The sequence below is a fragment of the Lithobates pipiens genome, unplaced genomic scaffold (assembly GCF_037356315.1).
Source record: "Lithobates pipiens isolate NorthernLeopardFrog02 unplaced genomic scaffold, aLitPip1_a1.2 Scaffold_3, whole genome shotgun sequence".
NCBI lineage: Eukaryota > Metazoa > Chordata > Amphibia > Anura > Ranidae > Lithobates > Lithobates pipiens.
Genome location: NW_027507790.1, coordinates 39,600,464 through 39,620,792, shown reverse-complemented (window position 1 = coordinate 39,620,792; position 20,329 = coordinate 39,600,464). Strand labels below are relative to the sequence as shown.

The 20,329-nt window shown below is 40.1% G+C and overlaps 1 protein-coding gene across 6 annotated transcripts in view; it reads left to right on the top strand.

Annotated features, from left to right (window-relative positions):
- PATZ1 (POZ/BTB and AT hook containing zinc finger 1) overlaps positions 1-15,408 on the top strand; it is a 44,001-nt gene extending 28,593 nt beyond the window's left edge. For 3 of the 6 annotated variants that reach the window (XM_077461489.1, XM_077461490.1, XM_077461491.1), the window contains 2 exons: positions 7,388-7,525; positions 13,680-15,408. In XM_077461489.1, the coding sequence (XP_077317615.1) occupies positions 7,388-7,525; positions 13,680-14,203 (662 nt within the window). In that variant the 3' untranslated portion in view covers positions 14,204-15,408. Of the gene's footprint in view, positions 1-7,387; positions 7,611-13,679 lie in introns of all 6 variants that reach the window. The other 3 variants (XM_077461492.1, XM_077461494.1, XM_077461495.1) reach the window with 2 other exon arrangements.
- Positions 15,409-20,329: the final 4,921 nt, after the last annotated feature.

Here is a 20,329-nt window from a genome sequence, read left to right as displayed (position 1 = left end):
TGAGCAGTCCAAATTTTGTTTCTTGTCGCCTTATGTGTACCAATGCTGCTGTGTATGTTACATTGGTAAACTACTATTGTTGCTATATATTTTGTATTTTTTTTTTTCTTGGAAAGAAAAACTTAATAAAAATGATTGAAATACAAAATACCTTGGACATATCCCAATTAAATATCGGGATCACTGGGTGTGCCATGTTGCTGGAGACAAATAAAAGTACAATCTATTTCAAAAGAACACCCTGGTTGAACGTATAAAAAAGTAACTTCCAAGTACAGTACTGGATATATATCACATCCGTAGCTCATATAACACATTTCTCCACAAAGTAAAGAATTGAGGAGAAATAAGTATCAAGTCAATGCATATGTTCTTAGAAAAGACTATAATAATTGGAGATTGAGAAATTATACCATCATTTACATATATGTACATTCCAATGAAGCACTGTATAGTGTAAAAAATATTGTGAGCACATGTAATAATATCATGTCATTTCACTGTTTCAGTGAGGAAATAGCATCGTTACTGTATTTAGTGCCAGTTCACACATATGCAGTGACAGTCATCACATGTGATTCATACCACATTGCTGTGCAGATCACATACGATGTTTGTGCGATGCAAATTTCAGCCATACAAAACGTATGGCTGAATTTGCATCGCATTTGCACCACAATGGTGCAGGACCCCTTTTTTGGTCCGCACCGGAACTGTATCACATGGGTGCGAATTGATCCTAAGCGAATCCGATTTTGCACCATTCGACAGTTCGCACTGCGATATGCGAACCGATCTGGGAGTGTCATTAACTTTCAATTGACACCCGCAGTGGTTCGCATAGGACAGTGTGAACCGCTGGTGGGTAACATGCGATGTGGGAACCCGCACTGGAATTGTGGGTTCTCGCATCTCATATGTGTTAACTGAGCCTAAATGTCAGTTACAGAAACACATTTGCCTTCTTTATTAAAGTAGAACCTTAGACAAAACATTTTTTTTTTTCATTTTCAATACAGCAAGGGAGGGTTATAACCCCTATAAGGTTTATTTTTACCAACTTTGTCCCATTGGGGAGATTTACCTTCACTTCCTGTCCCATAGCCAAACAGGAAGTGAGAGGAAATCCCTGCAAAAGGGAAACCCTAGGGGACCTCACGGGTCATCAGAACTAGTGTTCTTATTGAATGATTTCCCCACCTCAGGCACACCCCACTTTTAAGTACGCAATGGGGTTTATTTACTAAAGCTGGAAAGTGCAAAATCAGGCTCACTTCTGCATAGAAACCAATGAGCTTCTAACCCCAGCTAGTTCAATTAAGCCTGGTAATAAAATCTGGAAGCTCATTGGTTTCTGTGCAGAAGTGAGCCTGATTTTGCGCTTTCCAGCTTTAGTAAATAAACCCCATTGTGTATTTATAAGTGGGGTATGCCTGTATTACTTTTCTGGGGACAACCCCAAATTTATTTATTTTTTTAAATTCACTTTCAATGAATAAGCATATATAGAGAGGATGACTCTCCCTAACGGAGCACAGAGAGCAATAAAAACCTAATAGGTGTTCTAATCCATCTCCCCCTCTATCCAAACCTAAGGCCGCGTACACACGCGGGGACTGTTCGCCCAACTTTGTCCGTCAAACAGTTTCAGCAAACAGTCCGCTCAAAATTAGCATGGACGGACATGGCCACACACGACGAACGAACAGTTTGCTGAAACCGTGCGCGATGACGTGAACGGCACGTACGACGGGACGAAAAATACAACGTCCTATACACTGCATTATAACTTTCGGCGTGTAAATCCTTTCTGAGCATGCGCGGAACTTAGTTTGACGAACAAGCCTACACACGAGGGGACTGTTCGCTGAAACAAAGTTTCAGCGGACAGTTTTTCGGAATTTCCGAAAAACCTTGTTCAGCGGACTGTTCGCTGAAACTGTCCGCTGAAAGCCCACACACGGGCGAACTGTCCGCCGAAACACTGTTCAGCGGACAAAGTTGGCCGAACAGTCCCCGCGTGTGTACGCGGCCTTAAAAAAAATGTTTTGCCTTTATTTGTACTTTAATACATTTTTGTAAAGCAATATAAATCACAGGTGACACTATGGTAGGTAGCAATAGCATAAATTAACTTGGTTTCTATAATTTGTATATTTCAACAAAATGCTACACTATATTGCCAAAAGTATTGGGACACCTGCCTTCACACGCACATGAACTTTAATGGCATCCCAGTCTTAGTCTGTAGGGTTCAATATTGAGTTGGCCCACCCTTTGAAGCTATAACATCTTCAACTCTTCTGGGAAGGCTGTCTACAAGGTTGAGGAGTGTGTCTATGGGAATGTTTGACCATTCTTCCAGAAGTGCATTTGTGAGGTCAGGCTGATGTTGGACGAGAAGGCCTGGGTCGCAATATCCGCTCTAATACATCCCAAAGGTGTTCTATCGGGTTGAGGTCATAACTCAGTCCACAAACCCCAAAATCGCTCATCCATGTCTTTATGGACCTTGCTTTATACACTGGTGTGCAATCATGTTGGAACAGGAAGGGGCCACCCCCAAGTTCCCACAAAGTTGGGAGCATAAAATTCTCCAAAATGTACTCTGTGCAGGCCAGTCAGGTTCCTCCACCCCAAACTCGCTCATCCATGTCTTTATGGACCTTGCTTTGTGCACTGGTCTAAATTGTTTGGTGGATGGGGGATTATGGTATGAGGTTGTTTTCTTATCAGAGGTTTGGTTTGACCCCTTCGTTCCAGTGAAGCAAACTCTTAAGTGTTCAGCATACCAAGACATTTTGGACAATTTCATGCTCCCAACTTTGTGGGAACAGTTTGGGGCTCCTTCCTATTCCAACATTACTATGCACCAGTCCACAAAGCAAGGTCCATAAAGAGATGGATGAGCGAGTTTGGGGTGGAGGAACTTAACTGCCCTTCACAGAGCTTCTGGAAGAATGGTCAAACATTCCCATAGACACACTCTTCAACTTTTTAGACAGCCTTCCTAGAAGAGTTGAAGCTGTTATAGACGCAAAGGGTGGGCCAACTCAATAGTAAACTCTACAGACTGGGATGCCATTAAAGTTCATATGCGTGTAAAAGCAGGTGTCCCAATACTTTTGACAATATACTGTATATGGCAATTTAGAACTGTAAAAAAATATACTGCCATCATATTAATGTGAGATTTGAACAACGCTTCATGCTCTACGATACATCCACAGTGCATACATTACATAGTTACATAGTTAGGTTGAAGAAAAACACCAGTCCATTTAGTTCAACTAAAAAAAAATACAATCCCAATGCTGTAAATTTTGCATCCATCCCAATTTAAGACATATGTGTAATGACTAAATTCTATTAATGGTAATGGTGAATGATGGTAGAATTTCTATCAAAATCTTCCCGAAAATACAGTCATTCCACAGAACAACATGCAAATATATTCAAGATAGGCTGACAGTCTCCAAACAGGAGATGTTCACATCTATGAGATTTAATGAAGTGAATTGATGCCTCTCATAGGCACTGTGGGGGTCCTGTATTTGACATCTGACCAGATATGTGGTGCCTGCCTTGCTTCCAAATATTGGGCACACTGACTATCCCCCTGGAGGCATTTGCATTTTAACACAAGACATTACCCATCAGAGCTGGAAGCATCATACATAAAGCAAACACAAGTTGGTGCCTGCATCACAAATATTGGGGAGCCCTGTTTATTTACTGATAGATGGGCCCTAGTATATGGCTGGGCAGCAGCAGTATCTGGGGACAGAGCAAGCCAGTGATATTCAACAGACTTCTTGTATGAGTAGTGCTACAGGTTGCAGTTATTTCCTCACAGCCACAAATCACTTTTACATTGAAAAACAAAGAGGTGAACAGCATATTGATGGGATAAAACTCAAGAGTAAACATAGACATACTAAGCAGATATATTCCAGAAAAGTCTATTGCTAATGACTCCAGACATTTCACATCCTTACAATAATAAGGCCCCTGTGAGACCATAGCACCGCCCCAGAGAGCCATTATTCACTCTTAGTAATAGGTGGCCACAAATCACTTTTTGTTATGTAAAATCACACAAAGCTCAAGGACATTAGGAAACCAGAGCCACACCAACCAAATAATAAACATATCTGTTTAGTAATTTCATTGTATACATATGCAATATAACAAATTATTTCAAATAACAGTAGCAGCGACCAGTCTCGGAGTCTTATGATAACTGTACATGCCTAAACAAATTATAGCAAAATACAGAATTTAATATCAATAATCAGAATTAAACTCATGCACTCAGTGTAGGGCTGCTTTGCACGGTATATGATTCGACCAATAGAACCTTACATGTTTATTTCAATGTAAATTCACAGGCAAAGGGGGTTCATTATGGCAGGTCATAACTCCCATGTACATTATTATCTTACATATGCATATTTATATGTTGTATTCTTTTCAGCCAGCAGATGGAGCTTTAGTCACCTTTTAACATGTTTTCTGAGATTCTTAGCCCCTCTACACAGCTTCTATCTCAAGCTGAAGTTTACACACAGTGTCCTAAAAAAAAAAGTGACTGCTTTCCTCCCTATTTCCCTTCATGGTTCCATCCCAGGTTTCAATAAGAGACAGCATGTATATATATATATATATATATATATATATATATATATATATATATATATATATATATATATACACACACACACACACACACACACTATCTCACAAAAGTTAGTACACCCTCAGATTTTATTATATCTTTTCATGTGACTACTAAAGAAATTACACTTTGCTACAATGTAAAGTAGTGAGTGTACAGCTTGTATAACAGTGTAAATTTGCTGTCCCATCAAAATAACCACACAGCCTTTAATTTCTAAACCACTGGCAACAAAAGTGTGTACACCCCTAAGTGAAAATGTCCAAATTGGGCCCAAAGTGTCAATATTGAGGACATCACAGAGATAGGGGATGTTAGAGACCTCACACTTCACCACCTTCCGTTTGAGGATGCCCCACAAATGCTCAATAGGGTTTAGGTCTGGAGACATGCTTTGTCAGTCCATCACCTTTACCCTCAGCTTCTTTAGCAAGGCAGTGGTCGTCTTGGAGGTATGTTTGGGGTCGTTTTTCATGTTGGAATACTGTCCTGCAGCCCAGTCTCCGAAGGGAGGGGATCATGCTCTTATTCAGTATGTCACAGTACATGTTGGCATTCATGGTTCCCTCAATGAGCTGTAGCCCCCCAGTGCCGGCAGCACTCATGCAGCCCCAGACCATGACACTTCCACCACCATTTAAATAAAAATGCGTTGTGCTGTTATATCCTTATGCATAAATTACTATGAATGACTTAATAAGTGACAACATCAGTAAAAAAATAAAAATAAATTAATAAAACTAATTATTAGTAAGTGTCCATAGAGTCCATAGAAAGTGATTCACAATCAAGTGCAGATGTCCTCCAGTTCTTAATTTGTGCAACACCCAGTGCTCTCCATAGGAAATAAGGGGAAATATATCCTCTAAAGCCCCATACACACTATCGGATTTTCTGTTGATTTTTTGTCTTCAAATTTACCAAAACCATGTAGTGCAAGGGCCTGCCTGATTGCATACACATTGAAACTCCTAAGGTTTGACCTCATTTTATATGGTTTTGGTAAATCTGAAGGAAAAAATCTGCAGAAAATCTGATCAGTCACCTTGTGGATATCACTGATAGAATTCACCATAGCTATCTATAGAAAACTTCTAACCAGTCATGCGATATATCAATGAAAAAAGAATAAAAAACTCATTGCGCAGCATCCAAATTATTAAAAAGGGGGGTTTATTAAAAACTACTTACAAGAGCAATGTTAAAACAGGCATTAGGAAATCACAACATCCGCCTTACACCCCCTACAGGCGCCACAACATCACCGCTGCTTTCTTGCTTAGCCTGATATATTTTTAATCCGAATTACTTCTTCTGTGAGGCAATAAGGGCTCCCCCACCATGCTTGACTGTAGGCAAGACACACTTGTCTTTGTACTCCTCACCTGCTTGCCGCCACACACATTTGCCACCATCTGACAAAACCAAATAAGTTTATCTTGGTCTCATCAGACCACAGGACATCTCAGTAATCCATGTCCATAGTCTGCTTGTCTTCAGCAAACTGTTTGCAGGCTTTCTTGTGAATCATCTTTTGGAAGAGGCTTCCTTCTGGTATGACAGCCATGCAGACCAATTTGATGCAGTGTGCCGCGTATGGTCTGAGCCCTGACAGGCTGACCCCCCACCACTTCACTCTCTGCAGCAATGCTGACAGCACTCATATGTCTATTTCCCAAAGACAACCTCTGGATATGACGCTGAGCACATACACTCAACTTCTTTGGTCAATTATGGCGAGGCCTGTTCCTAGTGGAACCTATCCTGTAAAACTGCTGTATGGTCTTGGCCACTGTGCTGCAGCTCAATTTCAGGGTCTTGGCAATCTTATTATAGCCTAGGCCAACATTATGCAGAGAAACAATGCTTTTTTTTCAGATCCTCAGAGAGTTCTTTGCCATGAGGTGCCATGTTGAACTTCCAGTGACCAATATGAGTGAGAGCGATAACACCAAATTTAACACACCTACTCCCCATTCACTCCTGAGACCTTCTAACACTAGTGATTCACATGACACCGGGGAGGGAAAATGGCTAATTTGGCCCAGTTTGGCCATTTTCATGTAGGGGTGTACTAACTTTTGTTGACAACGGTTTAGACATTAATGGCTGTGCGTTGGGTTATTTTTAGGGGACAGCAAATTTACTCTGTTATACAAGCTGTACACTCGCTACTTTACATTATAGCAAAGTGTCATTTCTTCAGTGTTGTCTCATGAAAAGATATAATAAAATATTTACAAAAATGTGAGGGGTGTACTCACTTTTGTGAGATACTGTATATGTATATAGACTAGCGTATACAACACACCTACAATATACATGTATGTACAATTTACTGGTGCTGATTCTTTGTAAAACTTTTTATGTGCTTCATTATCCTTGTCATAAACAACCACATGTGTATAAGGAAGCAGAGAAGGGAGACATCAATGCGCACTTGCACAAGTTTGTTCAGCACTTCAATGGGTTGTTGATCAGTGATTGAGCAGCGTGCCCTGGAAAATTATAGTGTAATGTGAATGTTAGAATGCTGTTGTTGGTTGTGAGTAAATAATCATGGAATGTGTGTTGTGTGAGCAATTTGTGAGGATTTGTGTGATGATTCCAGGATCAGGAAAAATGTACATGTATGGAGCTAATGATATAGCTATTAAGGAGTCAGAGGTTTGTGTGTGGCAGCGTCTCATTTGCTTTTATCTTGTTTAGGTTTCTCCTCTGCCTCTTACTTAAAAGTCCACGTAAAAACACATCACGGCGCCCTCCTCAGTGCGGGCCCTCACCGGCCGGAATCCACCCCAAATGGTGCAGCACTGTTCCAATGTGTCCGGACCTGTGGCGTGAAAGGCAAGCGTTGCACAGCCGGCTGTCCGTGCAGAGGGGGGCGCAAGTCGGAAATAGGAGGGGTGTTAGCTGTACATTACCCACACAAGTAAGACAGGATGTTAAAGGGAAACTCCACTTTTGCTGAGAAAAAAAACAAACACTCCAAGTCAATATATATATTGCAAGAATAAAAAAAAAAAAGTAATATTACATATTCTATCTGTCTTTCTTCTATGATTACATAACAGATCAATGCATTTAAATTGATGAGTAAATAGGAGGGTTTACCTGCTGTATTTACAACTATCAACAGTGCCGAATTACCAGATAGGCAGCGTAGGCATCGGGCTATGGGCCCCACGCTGTTTAAGGGCCCTGCGACAAACAGATAAAATTAATAATGATTTGATCTTGAAAGATAATTACAATAAAGCTTTCCTAATTTGTTTACAAAAGATAGTAAAACATGAATCAGCTCAAAGAAATTAAGATTCTTTATAGAGTTCTCTATACATTATAGAGAAAATACTGTATTAATGTAATGTAATTTTGGTGTAACCTAAGTACGTGTAATGTACAGTAATGTTGGTCAACATGTACACTACTTAGATCAATGTTATCCCACTAGAGCACACGCACAAGAAACCCCCAGAAATCTTCAAGGGGGAGCCCCAAGGTTTTGACTGTCTAGGGGCCTCCACATAGTTTAATCCGGCATTGACTATCAATGCTGGAGATGCTTGAAATTTTAACTCAAACACTGTGGTCAGTTTCACAAACGAATAGCTGGCTGCAAAATGAAATTCAGAGGTAATATTCAATTCCAAAAATTACGAAATAAGTTGTGTATCAGTGATATAGGTTATATCACTTATATCTAAGTGAATGTGGAGTTTCCCTTCAAGGGTGATAATAAATCATGGACCAGGAATGCATACAGACAAAAACATTATATGCCTAAGGGTCTATGCACACTGGGCTTAAAAAAATGCCAGTTCCCTTGGTTCATATAGAGCTTTTTTAAACAAGTGTTTAGCATTTTCTTCTGCCAGAAACTCCTCTCAAAAACACAATCCAGGAGGGTTTTTTCCCTTCCTCTAAGCACTGAGCCTAGGATATGCCTCTAAACGTCCTTATGCACAGGGGGGGGGGGATTTAGTAAAACTGATGCACTCAGAATCTGGTGCTGCTGTGCATGGTAGCCAATCAGCTTCTAACTTCATCTTTCTTAAATGAAGCTTTGACAATAAAACCTGGAAGCTGATTCGTTTCTATGCAGAGCTGCATCAGATTTTGCAAAATGCGGTTTTAGTTAATAACCCGATAGTATAACATTGAGCTGCTTCTACATGCAAAACACAAAACTCCTGTAGAAGCAGCGTTTTTCAAGCTCAGTGTGCATGGACCCTAATTCTCTAAAGTTCACTAAGTTCAGGTGACAGAGCCAGAGAAAGTTTACCATATACATACATGGAACTCCCAAATAGGTTATGTAGATAAAGGCTTTGGACTTTGGATGGTAAAAGATGTTAAAAGGTTTATTCAGTAAAGAAGCTCAAAAAATAAACACATGAGTCCTGTAGCAACCATTCAAATTTTAGTTTTATAATGTCATAATGCTGAAAGATGAACTCTGGTTGCTGTGGCTTTCTGCACTCTGTTCGCTTTATTGAATAACCCTTTTATAAGACAAAAAGGTTTACCTACAGGCTATAGAAGAGAGATATAGTTTTGTTTCAGTCCAATCTAATTTATATATCAAATAGCCTGTCTTATATATTATTTATTTAAATATTACATAGCCTGTTGGCATTCAAACCATGGTAGCATTTAAACATTATGTTACATAGGAGAATATGCATTACACAAACCATATTTTAAGTCATTATCACATTGTTCACTATATAGTCATCTTTCATGACTTTCACATTTTAAAGGTTTGCTCTTCCATATTTAAATTGTTTGCTTTAGTAGCATTGATTGGTCCATAGGAAGGGAAAATATAAACTAGTGTGACATTTATCAATTATGGGGCATATTTATAAAAGTCATAGCAAATCGTCAAATTACAGCCAAATAGGTTGGTATCCCCCATGACAAGAGTTTGGTATCCCCATGACAAGTGGGTAGTAAGCATTAAGCTCTCTCTCATGCAGATACCAATATGGATACCCTTTATCATTGGGGGAGTGCTTAGACAAGTTTGAGCTCCAGCTCAGTAAACTTCAGCAGCCCTAACGCACAGGACAACATGTCAGCATGGGGCAATATGCAAGTAGGTTGTCGCCCTTTCTCTGACGAACTGATAAGATGGTACTTTCAGTAAATTACTAACATTTTTGTGCTTTTTTTTGTTTTTGTTTTTACTGTTTACATACTGACACAAACTGGTGAGAAGAGAGGGCTCTGAAGGCAAGTGCACCGGGGAGGGGTTGTAACACACTACTGGCCCCAACACTAGTGCCTCCTAGGGGGTTCAAACAGTGTTTAACAGTATCAAACAAAAGTGCTCTTAAAGTGTCTCTAAAGGCTCAAGGTTTCATACATTCATACCTATGCATGAAGGTAAAAAACCTCCTCTGTGCAGCAGCCACCCCCCCCAATACTTAACTGAGCCCCATCTCGATCGAGCGATGAGCACGAGAGCCGCATGTATCAGAAGACTCTCCCTCATTTGCTGAGACAGCAGCAGGAGCCATTAGCATCACAGCCAGTGAGTCAATGAGGAGAGAGGAGTTGAGGCCAAGCCGTGAATGGACACACAGAGCTGCGGCTTGGGAGCCCCCATTGCAAGCTGCTTGCTCTGAGGGCAGGAGGGAGGAGCCGACGAGGGAACCGATAAGAGGAGGATTGGGGCTGCTCTGAGGCAAAACCGCTGCACAGAGCAGGTGAGTATGACATGTTATGTATTTATTTATTTATGTATTTTTAAAGAAAGCCTTTAATATCACTTTAAACCCAACTCCATTCAAAATATTTATTTTGTTTTGAACAGAGCAGGAAAGAGTTAGAGAGCTTTGCCATCCGTATCTACACTGGGGAGATTTCTCTTCAGTCCCTTTAACCTCCCTGATAGTAATCTCAAGTGTGGCTCTGGGTTAAATTTCAGTACCGTTAGCGGTAACCCTGAGCCACACTCGGAATTGAATAGCAAAATCCTGGCCCAGGTTACTTACCTTGTCACCACGATACTGCAATGTCCCCCCCGCTGTGTCTGCGGGCTGTGTCCTCCGCCCGATGCTCTGTGTGCCAGGCTCCCTTCCCCACAAGAGTCATAACACATACAGTACACTGATTACATTACTGTAGCAAATCATTTCACATCCCTTTTGTCCAGTGCCCTGCATGCACTTTTATATTATATATTCTGTTCTTTCTACCTGGAAACAAGATTGTCCATGGCAACCAAAAAGTGTCCCTTTAAGTCAAAAGCAGTTTTAGACCGCCTAGAAAAAATGATAGTAAATTAGAACACTTGCAGAATTGAGCGATAGTGAATCGTGGGGAAATAAATTGTATTATTATTTTATTATTATTTTTTATAATTATTTATAGTTATTTATTATATTATAATTTATGATTTCCTGTTTCAAACTTCATCATACCTGAGATGTCTACTAGACTCTTGTTTGGACAGATTTAAGTGTGTTATTACTAAGAATTACAGGCCTACAATGTAAAACTCATAATTTCTATGCAAAACATTGTACCGCTTTGAGATTCAAAAATCTGACATAATAATACTGCCAGGGAGGTTAAGAAAGTTATACAAGATCTTTTCAAAGGCACAAAGAAAATAAAAACAATTTTAGTAGGGTTAGGAAGAGTTTCATTTTGACAATGTTTTTATAGCTTTCTTGTCCTGGTGATGCACACACCTCCTATTTCCTGTAATCGCAGAAGTATGAAGTGTGGGAAAATCCCAATTAAGTCACAAATAGAACCTGATACAAATTTTAACTCTTCTCTACTCTATCCAAATCTAAAATTAGAATTGTGGCTGGAGTTGTTCTGTAAGAGGGGCAAAGCTCCCCATAATGCACGCTTGTTGATCCCTTGCCTTGGGGATACCAGGTTGTATACAAAGGATTGTATATTTGTTTTTTCTTTTAACCCTTTTTTTAGTTAACCACTTCAGCCTTAGAAGGATTTACTCCCTTAATGACCAGGCCATTTTTTGCGATACGGCACTGCGTTATTTTAACCGACAATTGCGCAGGCGTGTGGCGCTGTACCCAAATAAAATTGATGTCCTTTTTTTCCCCACAAATGGAGCTTTCTTTTGGTGGTATTTGATCACCTCTGTGTTTTTTATCTTTTGCACTATAAATAAAAAAAAGCGACAATTTTGAAAAAAATATATACTTTTTTTTACTTTTTGCTAAGAAATGTAAAAAAAAAAAAAAATGTCATCAGTTTAGGCCAATATGTATTATTCTACATATTTTTGTTAAAACAAAATCCCAATAATCGTATATTGTGTAAAAGTTGTAGCATCTACAACATAGGGGAAAGATTTAGGCACTTTTAATTTTTTTATTGCTTTTACTAGTAATAGCAGCGATCTTCAATTTTTTTGCAGAATTGCGGCAGACAAATCTGACACTAAGTGACACTTTTTGGTGACCAGTGACACCAATGCAGTGATCAGTGCTATAAAAATGCACTGATTACTGTATAAATGGCACTGGCAGGGAAGGGGTTAACACTAGTGGTGATCAAAGTGTTAAGTGTTCCCTAGGGAAGTGCTTTCTAACTTTTAGGGGGATGGGCTCATTGGGAGTTGAGAGATATCGATGGTCCTGATCACTAGGAACAGCATATCTCTCTCTAATCTCCTGTCAGAATGGGGATCTGCCTTGTTTACATACGCAGAACCCTGTTTTGCTACTGTGGGGAGCGATCGTGGGTGGGCGGCGGAACATTGCGGGCCTCTGGCCACGCGCGTGCCCCCTGTATCTATTACACGAAGCGACATACAGGTACGTTGCTTTGCACAATAGAACCGACCTGCTGCAGTATATATACTGTGGCTGGTCGGCAAGTGGTTAAAAAAAGAAATGAGTACTACTGACCTTAAGTTTCAATGGTCAAGATTGTATTTTTATTGAAAAATATATTCAATTGCCACTTTAGAACAGAAAGCACCATTCTCTATTGAGGAACATACTGTTACTGTTTTAGATGTTACTTGATCTGGCGAGTGTGCAGGCGACTCAAACCACCCATTATATGGAGAATAGAGCTTTTAAAATAATATAATAATGGTAAACTACCAGAAGCTTTTTTCTTTAATGTCACCTGCATAGCATTAATGCATTTGGACTGCAAGTAAACACAAATTTTCTTCTGTGTAATATCTTGCCTACCTTTCTGTCTCTCTTAAATAGATTTACATATTACTTTTTATTCTTTGAGAAAGATTTGTGTTCGAAAGAAGTAATTTACTGAATTGTAACCTCAAGTTATACTGGGTGCAATTCTTACTGTACTGTTTAATAATATATTTGCATGCAAATGAATATAAAACAGTTTCTAAATAAACGGTAAATATGATGTATGACTTCAGCGCATGTCTTTATAAATATGCCCCTTAGTCTCATTAAAATAAGGAAATCCTTAACCAAATATTTAGTCATACTAATCCTTTAGATCAGGGGTAGGGAACCTTTGCTCTACAGCTGTTTTGAAACTACAAGTACCATGAGACATTGCAAGACCCTAACAATCACAGGCATGACTCCTAGAGGCAGAGGCATGATGGGATTTGTAGCCGAGGTTCCCTACCCCTGCTTTAGATCAAACATCACATGTTCTCTTAGAGATAGATACAAAAGAAACAATTTCTTACAAGCAGGCCATCCAGACTTTGTTTACTTACCGTTTGTGTATTGCTAATCTTACATTAGAAAAACCTTTTCTATGCTGACCGAGGAGAAAACACTGGGAGTTAAAGGTAGTGCATGTTAAGCTCTAGAATGGTCTATTTGGCTGTGAAATTTATTTTTGTTTGTCTGCAGTATTCAATATGAGTGAGCAATGACAAAAATGAATGCTACAATGTGACCATTCTCTAATACAGAAACTGGGCAGTGTTCTGCATGCAATAAGACACTGAATTTTTAGGGGAATTTGAAGGAAACTAAACATGTTTTTTTGTACTCTTGCTTTACAGAGGGGGAGAAATGCCAGCATGGAGAACAGGAGAGTTCTGACTCATATGGTGACCTGTCTGATGGGAGCGACCTCAAGTCCCCTGAGAAGCCAAATTCTAATGGATCATATGTTGCATGTGACTTGGTTATTCCCAAGAAAATTGAGGGAGAGGCAGAGAAGCGCTATCCATGTTCAGAGTGTGGAAGCTTTTTCCGATCAAAGGCCTATCTCAACAAGCACATACAGAAAGTTCATGCCAGGCCAATGGGGACACCACTTGGAGATTTGGGGGCTACCTTAGGTCCTGCACTAGGCCCTGCCCTAGGTCCTGCATTAGGCCCTGCTCTTGGTCCTTCTCTTGGCTCCACTCTTAGTGCCTCCCTTGGGCCAGCACTGGGGTCAGCATTGGCCTCTCCTTTCTCCCCACAGCAGAATATGTCTCTTTTGGAGTCATTTGGTTTCCAAATTGTGCAGTCAGCTTTTGCCTCATCTCTTGTGGAGCCTGAGGTGGAACAGCAGGCAATGGGAAGTGAAGGGAAGTAAAAGCGATAGCACTTAATACATCTGGGAAAGGGTAGTGCTTTACATATGTGGGAAATTCATGCAAAAGCACCATATGCATGAATATGGAAAACTCCCCAAAAAAGTACTGAAACACCTGAGAAGAAGCTGTGTTTACACATGTTGTGGACACCATAAGCTGTATAGTTTTAAGAGAGGATCAGAGTGGAAAATAGCAGACAATGAGAAAAGATGCAGACTTTTCTCTAATGATATCCTCTTCGTTGAGCTCAAAACTGTGCACTGCCTTCTGGACTCATGGGGTTCACATGTCTACGCAGGGTGCACACACTGAACTGTTTCTATGTGAATGTTTTGTAGATTTTCAGATATTGATTATGAATATTCACAAAACTTGTCACACATTAAAATAAACAAATTCACATGGGATTCTGCACGAGTCATAAGGTGCTGCCTTTATTTGAAGTTTAAGTTCTTCTTCAATGTAGACATGCAAGAAACACATATGATGAATGCAAGTCATAGAAACATAGAAGGTTTAATATCAATGCCAGAAGGATAGAACTGAAAGAGTCACTCCAGATTTAATTAATAAACATTCCTTATTGGTGGAAAATACTTTCTTTCTTTATGTTTCCAGAGTTTTAGATCTTACCACTTTCCCACCTTACAGCTAAGGCATTTTACAAAAATGTAAAATCCTCACTTAAAGGCTTAATAAAACACCTAAAGATGTATTAAAACCAAACAAAATAACATATTGCAGCTTACCAATTATTCAATGTGGTGGCTGTAATTTTTTATTTATTTTTTTAGGCTTTTCCCCTCTATTTTCATCTGGTGATCTGGCCAGTAACACACCTCCTGTATTAGCCCTTGTACACACAGTCGGACATTCCGATGGAAAATGTCCGATCGGACCGTGTTGTCAGATAATCCGACCGTGTGTGGGCTCCACCGGACTGTTTCCGTCGGAATATCCGACCAACAAAGTTTGAGAGCTGGATATAAAAATTTTCCGACAACATGATCCGATCGGACTTTGTCCGATTGTTTGTACAGAATTTCGATCGGACAAAGTGCCACACATGCTCAGATCATATTCTTAGACCAAATCTATTGGCTACTAGCCTGAACGTAGTCCAGTCGTAATGAAATAACGTCATCACGTTACGAACAATCGGATTTTCCGACAACTTTGTCCGACCGTGTGTATGCAACACCAGTTTGGAACAAAATCCGACGTTTTTATTTTGTCGGAAGTTCCGACCGTGTGTACAAGGGCTTAGAGTGCCTCCACTCTTAATGAAGGAGCACTTGGACAACAGCCTTGTCAGTCCGAGGGAGGAGAGTGTTAGATAGACTAGCAGATTTAATTTCAATCCTTTTTTTTTTTAAGTAGCAAAAGAGGCCCCCTTCAATGGGAAGTAAGAAACTCAAGTGCTCAGGTACAAGATCATTAAAGTATAACTAAAACATCAGAAATAGACCAATAGGCTTCAAAACAGAAAGATATTTGTGCTTATGACATGACAATTGCTTGGATGATGCATAGATTGACAATAACACTTAAAGTTGCATTTCATAACCAGTATTCTCGACTATTGTCATTCTTGCACCAATAGTCACAGAGAAAACAAAGAACACAAAAAAATGAAGTTATATTAATGATCATTGTAAGTTTCCCTGCCTGTGTTGATTGGTTTGTCTCATGTAACTGATACAGCTGCAAGAAAAGCTTGTTCTTTTGAAAAATAACAGACTTACTGGCTAGATCACCAGATGGAAATAGAAGAAAGAAAGCCAAAAAAAAGAAAACGAATGCAGCCATCACATCTAAGAACTAGCAAGCTGCTAAATAATAAATGTTTGTGTTTGGATTTAATAAACTTAAAGAGTTTGTTACCTTTCATTTTTTTACTCTGCCAGCCCCTCTCTTGTATCCACCTATAACAGGCAGGGTAAGTGTATATGGAAAACAAAGCCTCTATATACCTTTTTTGCAGATATCTTCAGGCCGGTCATGTGACACCCGGCCACTCTTCTACCCCGATCCAGGGCTACAGCGGGAGGAGCCAAGGTCTCTCTCTGACATCAGCTGGGACGTCACATGACCGCTCGGCTCCTCCAGCTGTAGCTCTTAGATTGGGCAGTAAGCAGCCGGGAGTCACGTGACTGGCCTGAAGAGATCTGCAAAAAAAAAGTATATAGAAGCTTTGTTTTACACATACACTGCCTGTTATACCTGGATACAAGAGGGGGCTGGCAGTACTTTTTTTTTAAAGTTTAAATGCCTACTAATAGCAGCACACACACATACAGAGCTGACAGGTGGGGTAGAGGAGGACACAGGAGAGCAGAGGGGATAGCTGCGGATGGCGGAGGCACGTAAATTGAACGCGGTGTCAGGGCTCAGCAGCCATGATAAACCATGGTCAGTTTACTGAGGGGTGGGCAGAACCAGGCAGGATCAGTCAGGTATTTCAGGTTATACAGGGGGCCAAACTACAAAGCACAAGACTATGCTGTATAAAATGCTTTAAAGGAACAGGATCCATTTATTTATTTATTTATTTTTAGGGTAACAAACACTTTAATAAAAGTTTGGCTCAGATTTTTCTTGTAAACACTAACTTCTGCTTTTGCCTCTCTGGTGGATAAATCCCGAGAAGGTCACATGTCTCCACTTGCACCCCAGACATCAAGAAGGTGGTAGTGCTGTACCACTTTACTGCTATTTTAAAGGCAATCTATAAATCTGAATAGCAGGGAGATAGGATGACATAAACTGCAGAGAGAGTTACAGAAGAGGGACACTCCTGCTCTCTTAGCAAATGAGGGACCATCTGGCTTACTAATTTGAGTGAGATTAGATTTTCATGCTTGATCCAGTTTCCTGAGTCAACACGTTTTACAAATATGACAGCTTGTCTTGGCCAAGTGTGATGTTTGTTGCCATTGAGCAGCACTTTCACACTGCCTATTCCATTGGAGAGAAATAATGATCCAGGCAGCTTTTTAACTTTTGTAACCTGCCTAATGGAATGTTCATTAAAAGGCCTCCAACAGACATGAGATCATTACCCAATTCTGGCAAAAATAGCTGGACAGCCCAACTATCATCTTATGCTTAAGGCAAGCCACAGATGACTTGATTCTCTTTCCTTCCATAGGTAGAGGGAAAGAACATTGTTTGATTTCCCCATCAGCACAGTCACTGTTGATGGGAGAATTCTTCCTGCGGTGCTATTGTGTTCTGCTGGTGGGGGAGCCTTCCTGGCCTGTAGAACACAATTACTGCTAGCAGCTATAGCATCAATATCAATGGATCAACATAGGTACAACCAGCCTGCCCATAGATGGATCGAATCGACCCATCTATGGCCGGCTTAAAAGTATCCTTTGTCAGTCATACATAGGATGACGTGTAGGTAGTTCTCAGGCAGTGCTGGTCTTTTTTAAAAAAAAAAAAAAAAAGACCACCATGCTTTGGATGTATCCCATATTAAAAGTTTTTTTTTTTATGTGTTAAAAGGATAAAACAAGTTTATACATACTTTTGACCAACAAAAAAAATTGACCAAAAACCTTTGTAGTAGTTTAATAAAGATCCATGTGGTGTGTTGAGATATTTATTTCTTTATATCCAATATGCTTCTCTAATAAAAAAATATTTTGCTTTTACTATGTGGTGATGCGACGATTCCTAATCGAGCTTCCAAGCTCGAATGTGCCTTCATGCAGCTTGTAAACTTTAGAGATGACTCAGTACTGGATTAGGACCACTGGATCTACTCATATTGTATAACAGCCTAACCATGCCAGTGTAGCAGAATTACTATGAATACTGTTACTTCATCAGAAATGAACTGGATGGTTTTCCATGCAGCACCAGAATCAGAAGGATTTACTTTTTGAAGCAAAATCGAAAAGCCCTTTACAGTCATTCTGACACTATTATAAAATACAGTAATTAAAGTAATATATATCCTTAACAGTAGGCCCTTTGAGACACACTTTCTTTATATGGAAAAGCTGCTTTTGTGTACCTTAGGGGCGATAAAGTGACATGGAAAACAAACAGGGCACTTTGGCACACCCCCTACATCCCATACTGTGGTCAACACCACATTGCATTCAAGTCTTTACAATGTTGATGTGTATAGTTGGATAGGGGTGGTTCTGGAGACCCGTTTACTTTGTTAGATGAGAATTTACAGTGTGGATGCACCAAGCATGTCTCCAGTGCCCAGATGGCAAACACAAAACACCCCAATAAAATACTACATGGTGCAGAGGATAAAGATCTTTGTAGCACATGGAACTTTAAAGCTACATTCATATAGGTGATTACCAGTGAATGTGGCTGGAACGACAGGTGTGAGTGCAACCGCCCAGCCCATGAAATGCAGTGACATTCAGATGGCAGCGCAGTTATCTATGACTATTCACGCAGCCAAGAATTCCTTGCAGTGGTCATGGCTGCATACAAAAAGAGTGCATCCAGCTATAATCATCTGTCCCAGGTGCATTAGCTACGCAAACAGTCATGAATAACTGGCCACTGCCAGACTGTCATTGAATTGTATGGGCTGAGTAGAGCAACTCTTCACACATGCATGTCATTCTAACTACAAGAATACTCAGATTCAGGCCACTAGAATTTGCAATCACCTGTGTGAATGTTGGCTATATACAAATACAGCCTTGATGCAAAATGGAGATTGCTGGCATACAGCACCCTGTAGGATTTAGAGCCTGCTATTCCTGAATTCCCCCTCTGGTTGTCAGGCTGACTTTGTTTATTTAAAGTATATCTAAAGCCAAAACTTTGTTTTTTTTTAAATTTTGGATAGTGTAGGGAAAGGTTTCGATTTCAATCTTTTTATTTGAGCTTTAGAGTAAACAAAGAGCAGGGTACAGAGCATTTAGCTCTCCCCAACAGGAGAAAAGATCCACATCCTCATAATTTGAGTAAAAAAAGATTCTATTAGTTGTAGTCATCCCAAAGCCAATTGGGATCAGGTGCAGCCTTGAAAATATGAAATTATGCCAGACCCCCAGAAGGCAAAACTAACAGATAGGAAAAAAACGTACCCAATCATGGTAACATTAGATTCGATGTCAACATCACATGCGCAACTAATGGGTGTATAGCACTCTGGTTTAATCCTCAAACTTTTACAAGTAATATTGAGGTCCTGGAATGACCTCAATGACCATGTTAAAGTCCAAATAAGAAATGAGAAAGAGAAAAGATATGAGAGTAGAGAAGGAACGGGTTTACCAGAGCCTGTAGAAAGGGTATTCCGTTAATCTGCTGATGTGTATCAAATCCAGAGATCCCACATCTTCTCAAACTTGGCTTAATTGTTTTGGAGGGTACATGTGATCTTGACGTTCATCATAATCCAATTCAGCTGAAGCAGAGAGCCGTCCCTACTGGGAGAACACAATAGTCACAATAGTCCCCACTGCCTACAGTGACTAGTCACAGAAAGCTTAACCGTTGTTGCTCTACAATACCGACTGTGAGTACCCTTGTGGGATATCCTTCACTACACATGGTGGATCACAGGTATAAGGGTCAGTGGGCCTTGCCAGCATACACTCAGTTAACAGCTCCGAGGTGATCTGTAGCCTCTCCCTAAAAGGTCCTAATTCTCTTGGTAATGACTGCTGTTCCCAGTATGAGCCATTGCCCTTTTTAGAGGCTTCCATAATTCCTTTGGGCACACCCCTATCCTGTTTCAAGAGAGGAGTTTTCAACCATTATGTCTGAATATTTTGGTAGGCTTTTGACCCTTTTGGAGACCTCAGACTGCAGGGGCTGCAAGTGGATCTCTCCACCCTCGACCTACTAAATTAATCTCTTATTTTTCTTTTACTACTTCTGTGATTCCTGTGATGCATGAGGGTACCTCATTGCATTCTGAGGATTCAGAACAAGAAGGGGCCACATTTGCTCATATTTCTCCCATGCATAAAGATTCCCTGCCTTAGGGAAATCTGCATTGACCCAGGCAAGCTTCATCAGCCTTGGTTCCTTAAAATGCCTTGGCTTGCCAAAACATTCCCTGTACACTCTTAAAGCCTTAGTTGTATGGTGACTGGTTTTAGCCTGAAAAACTATTTTTCCAAGCACTC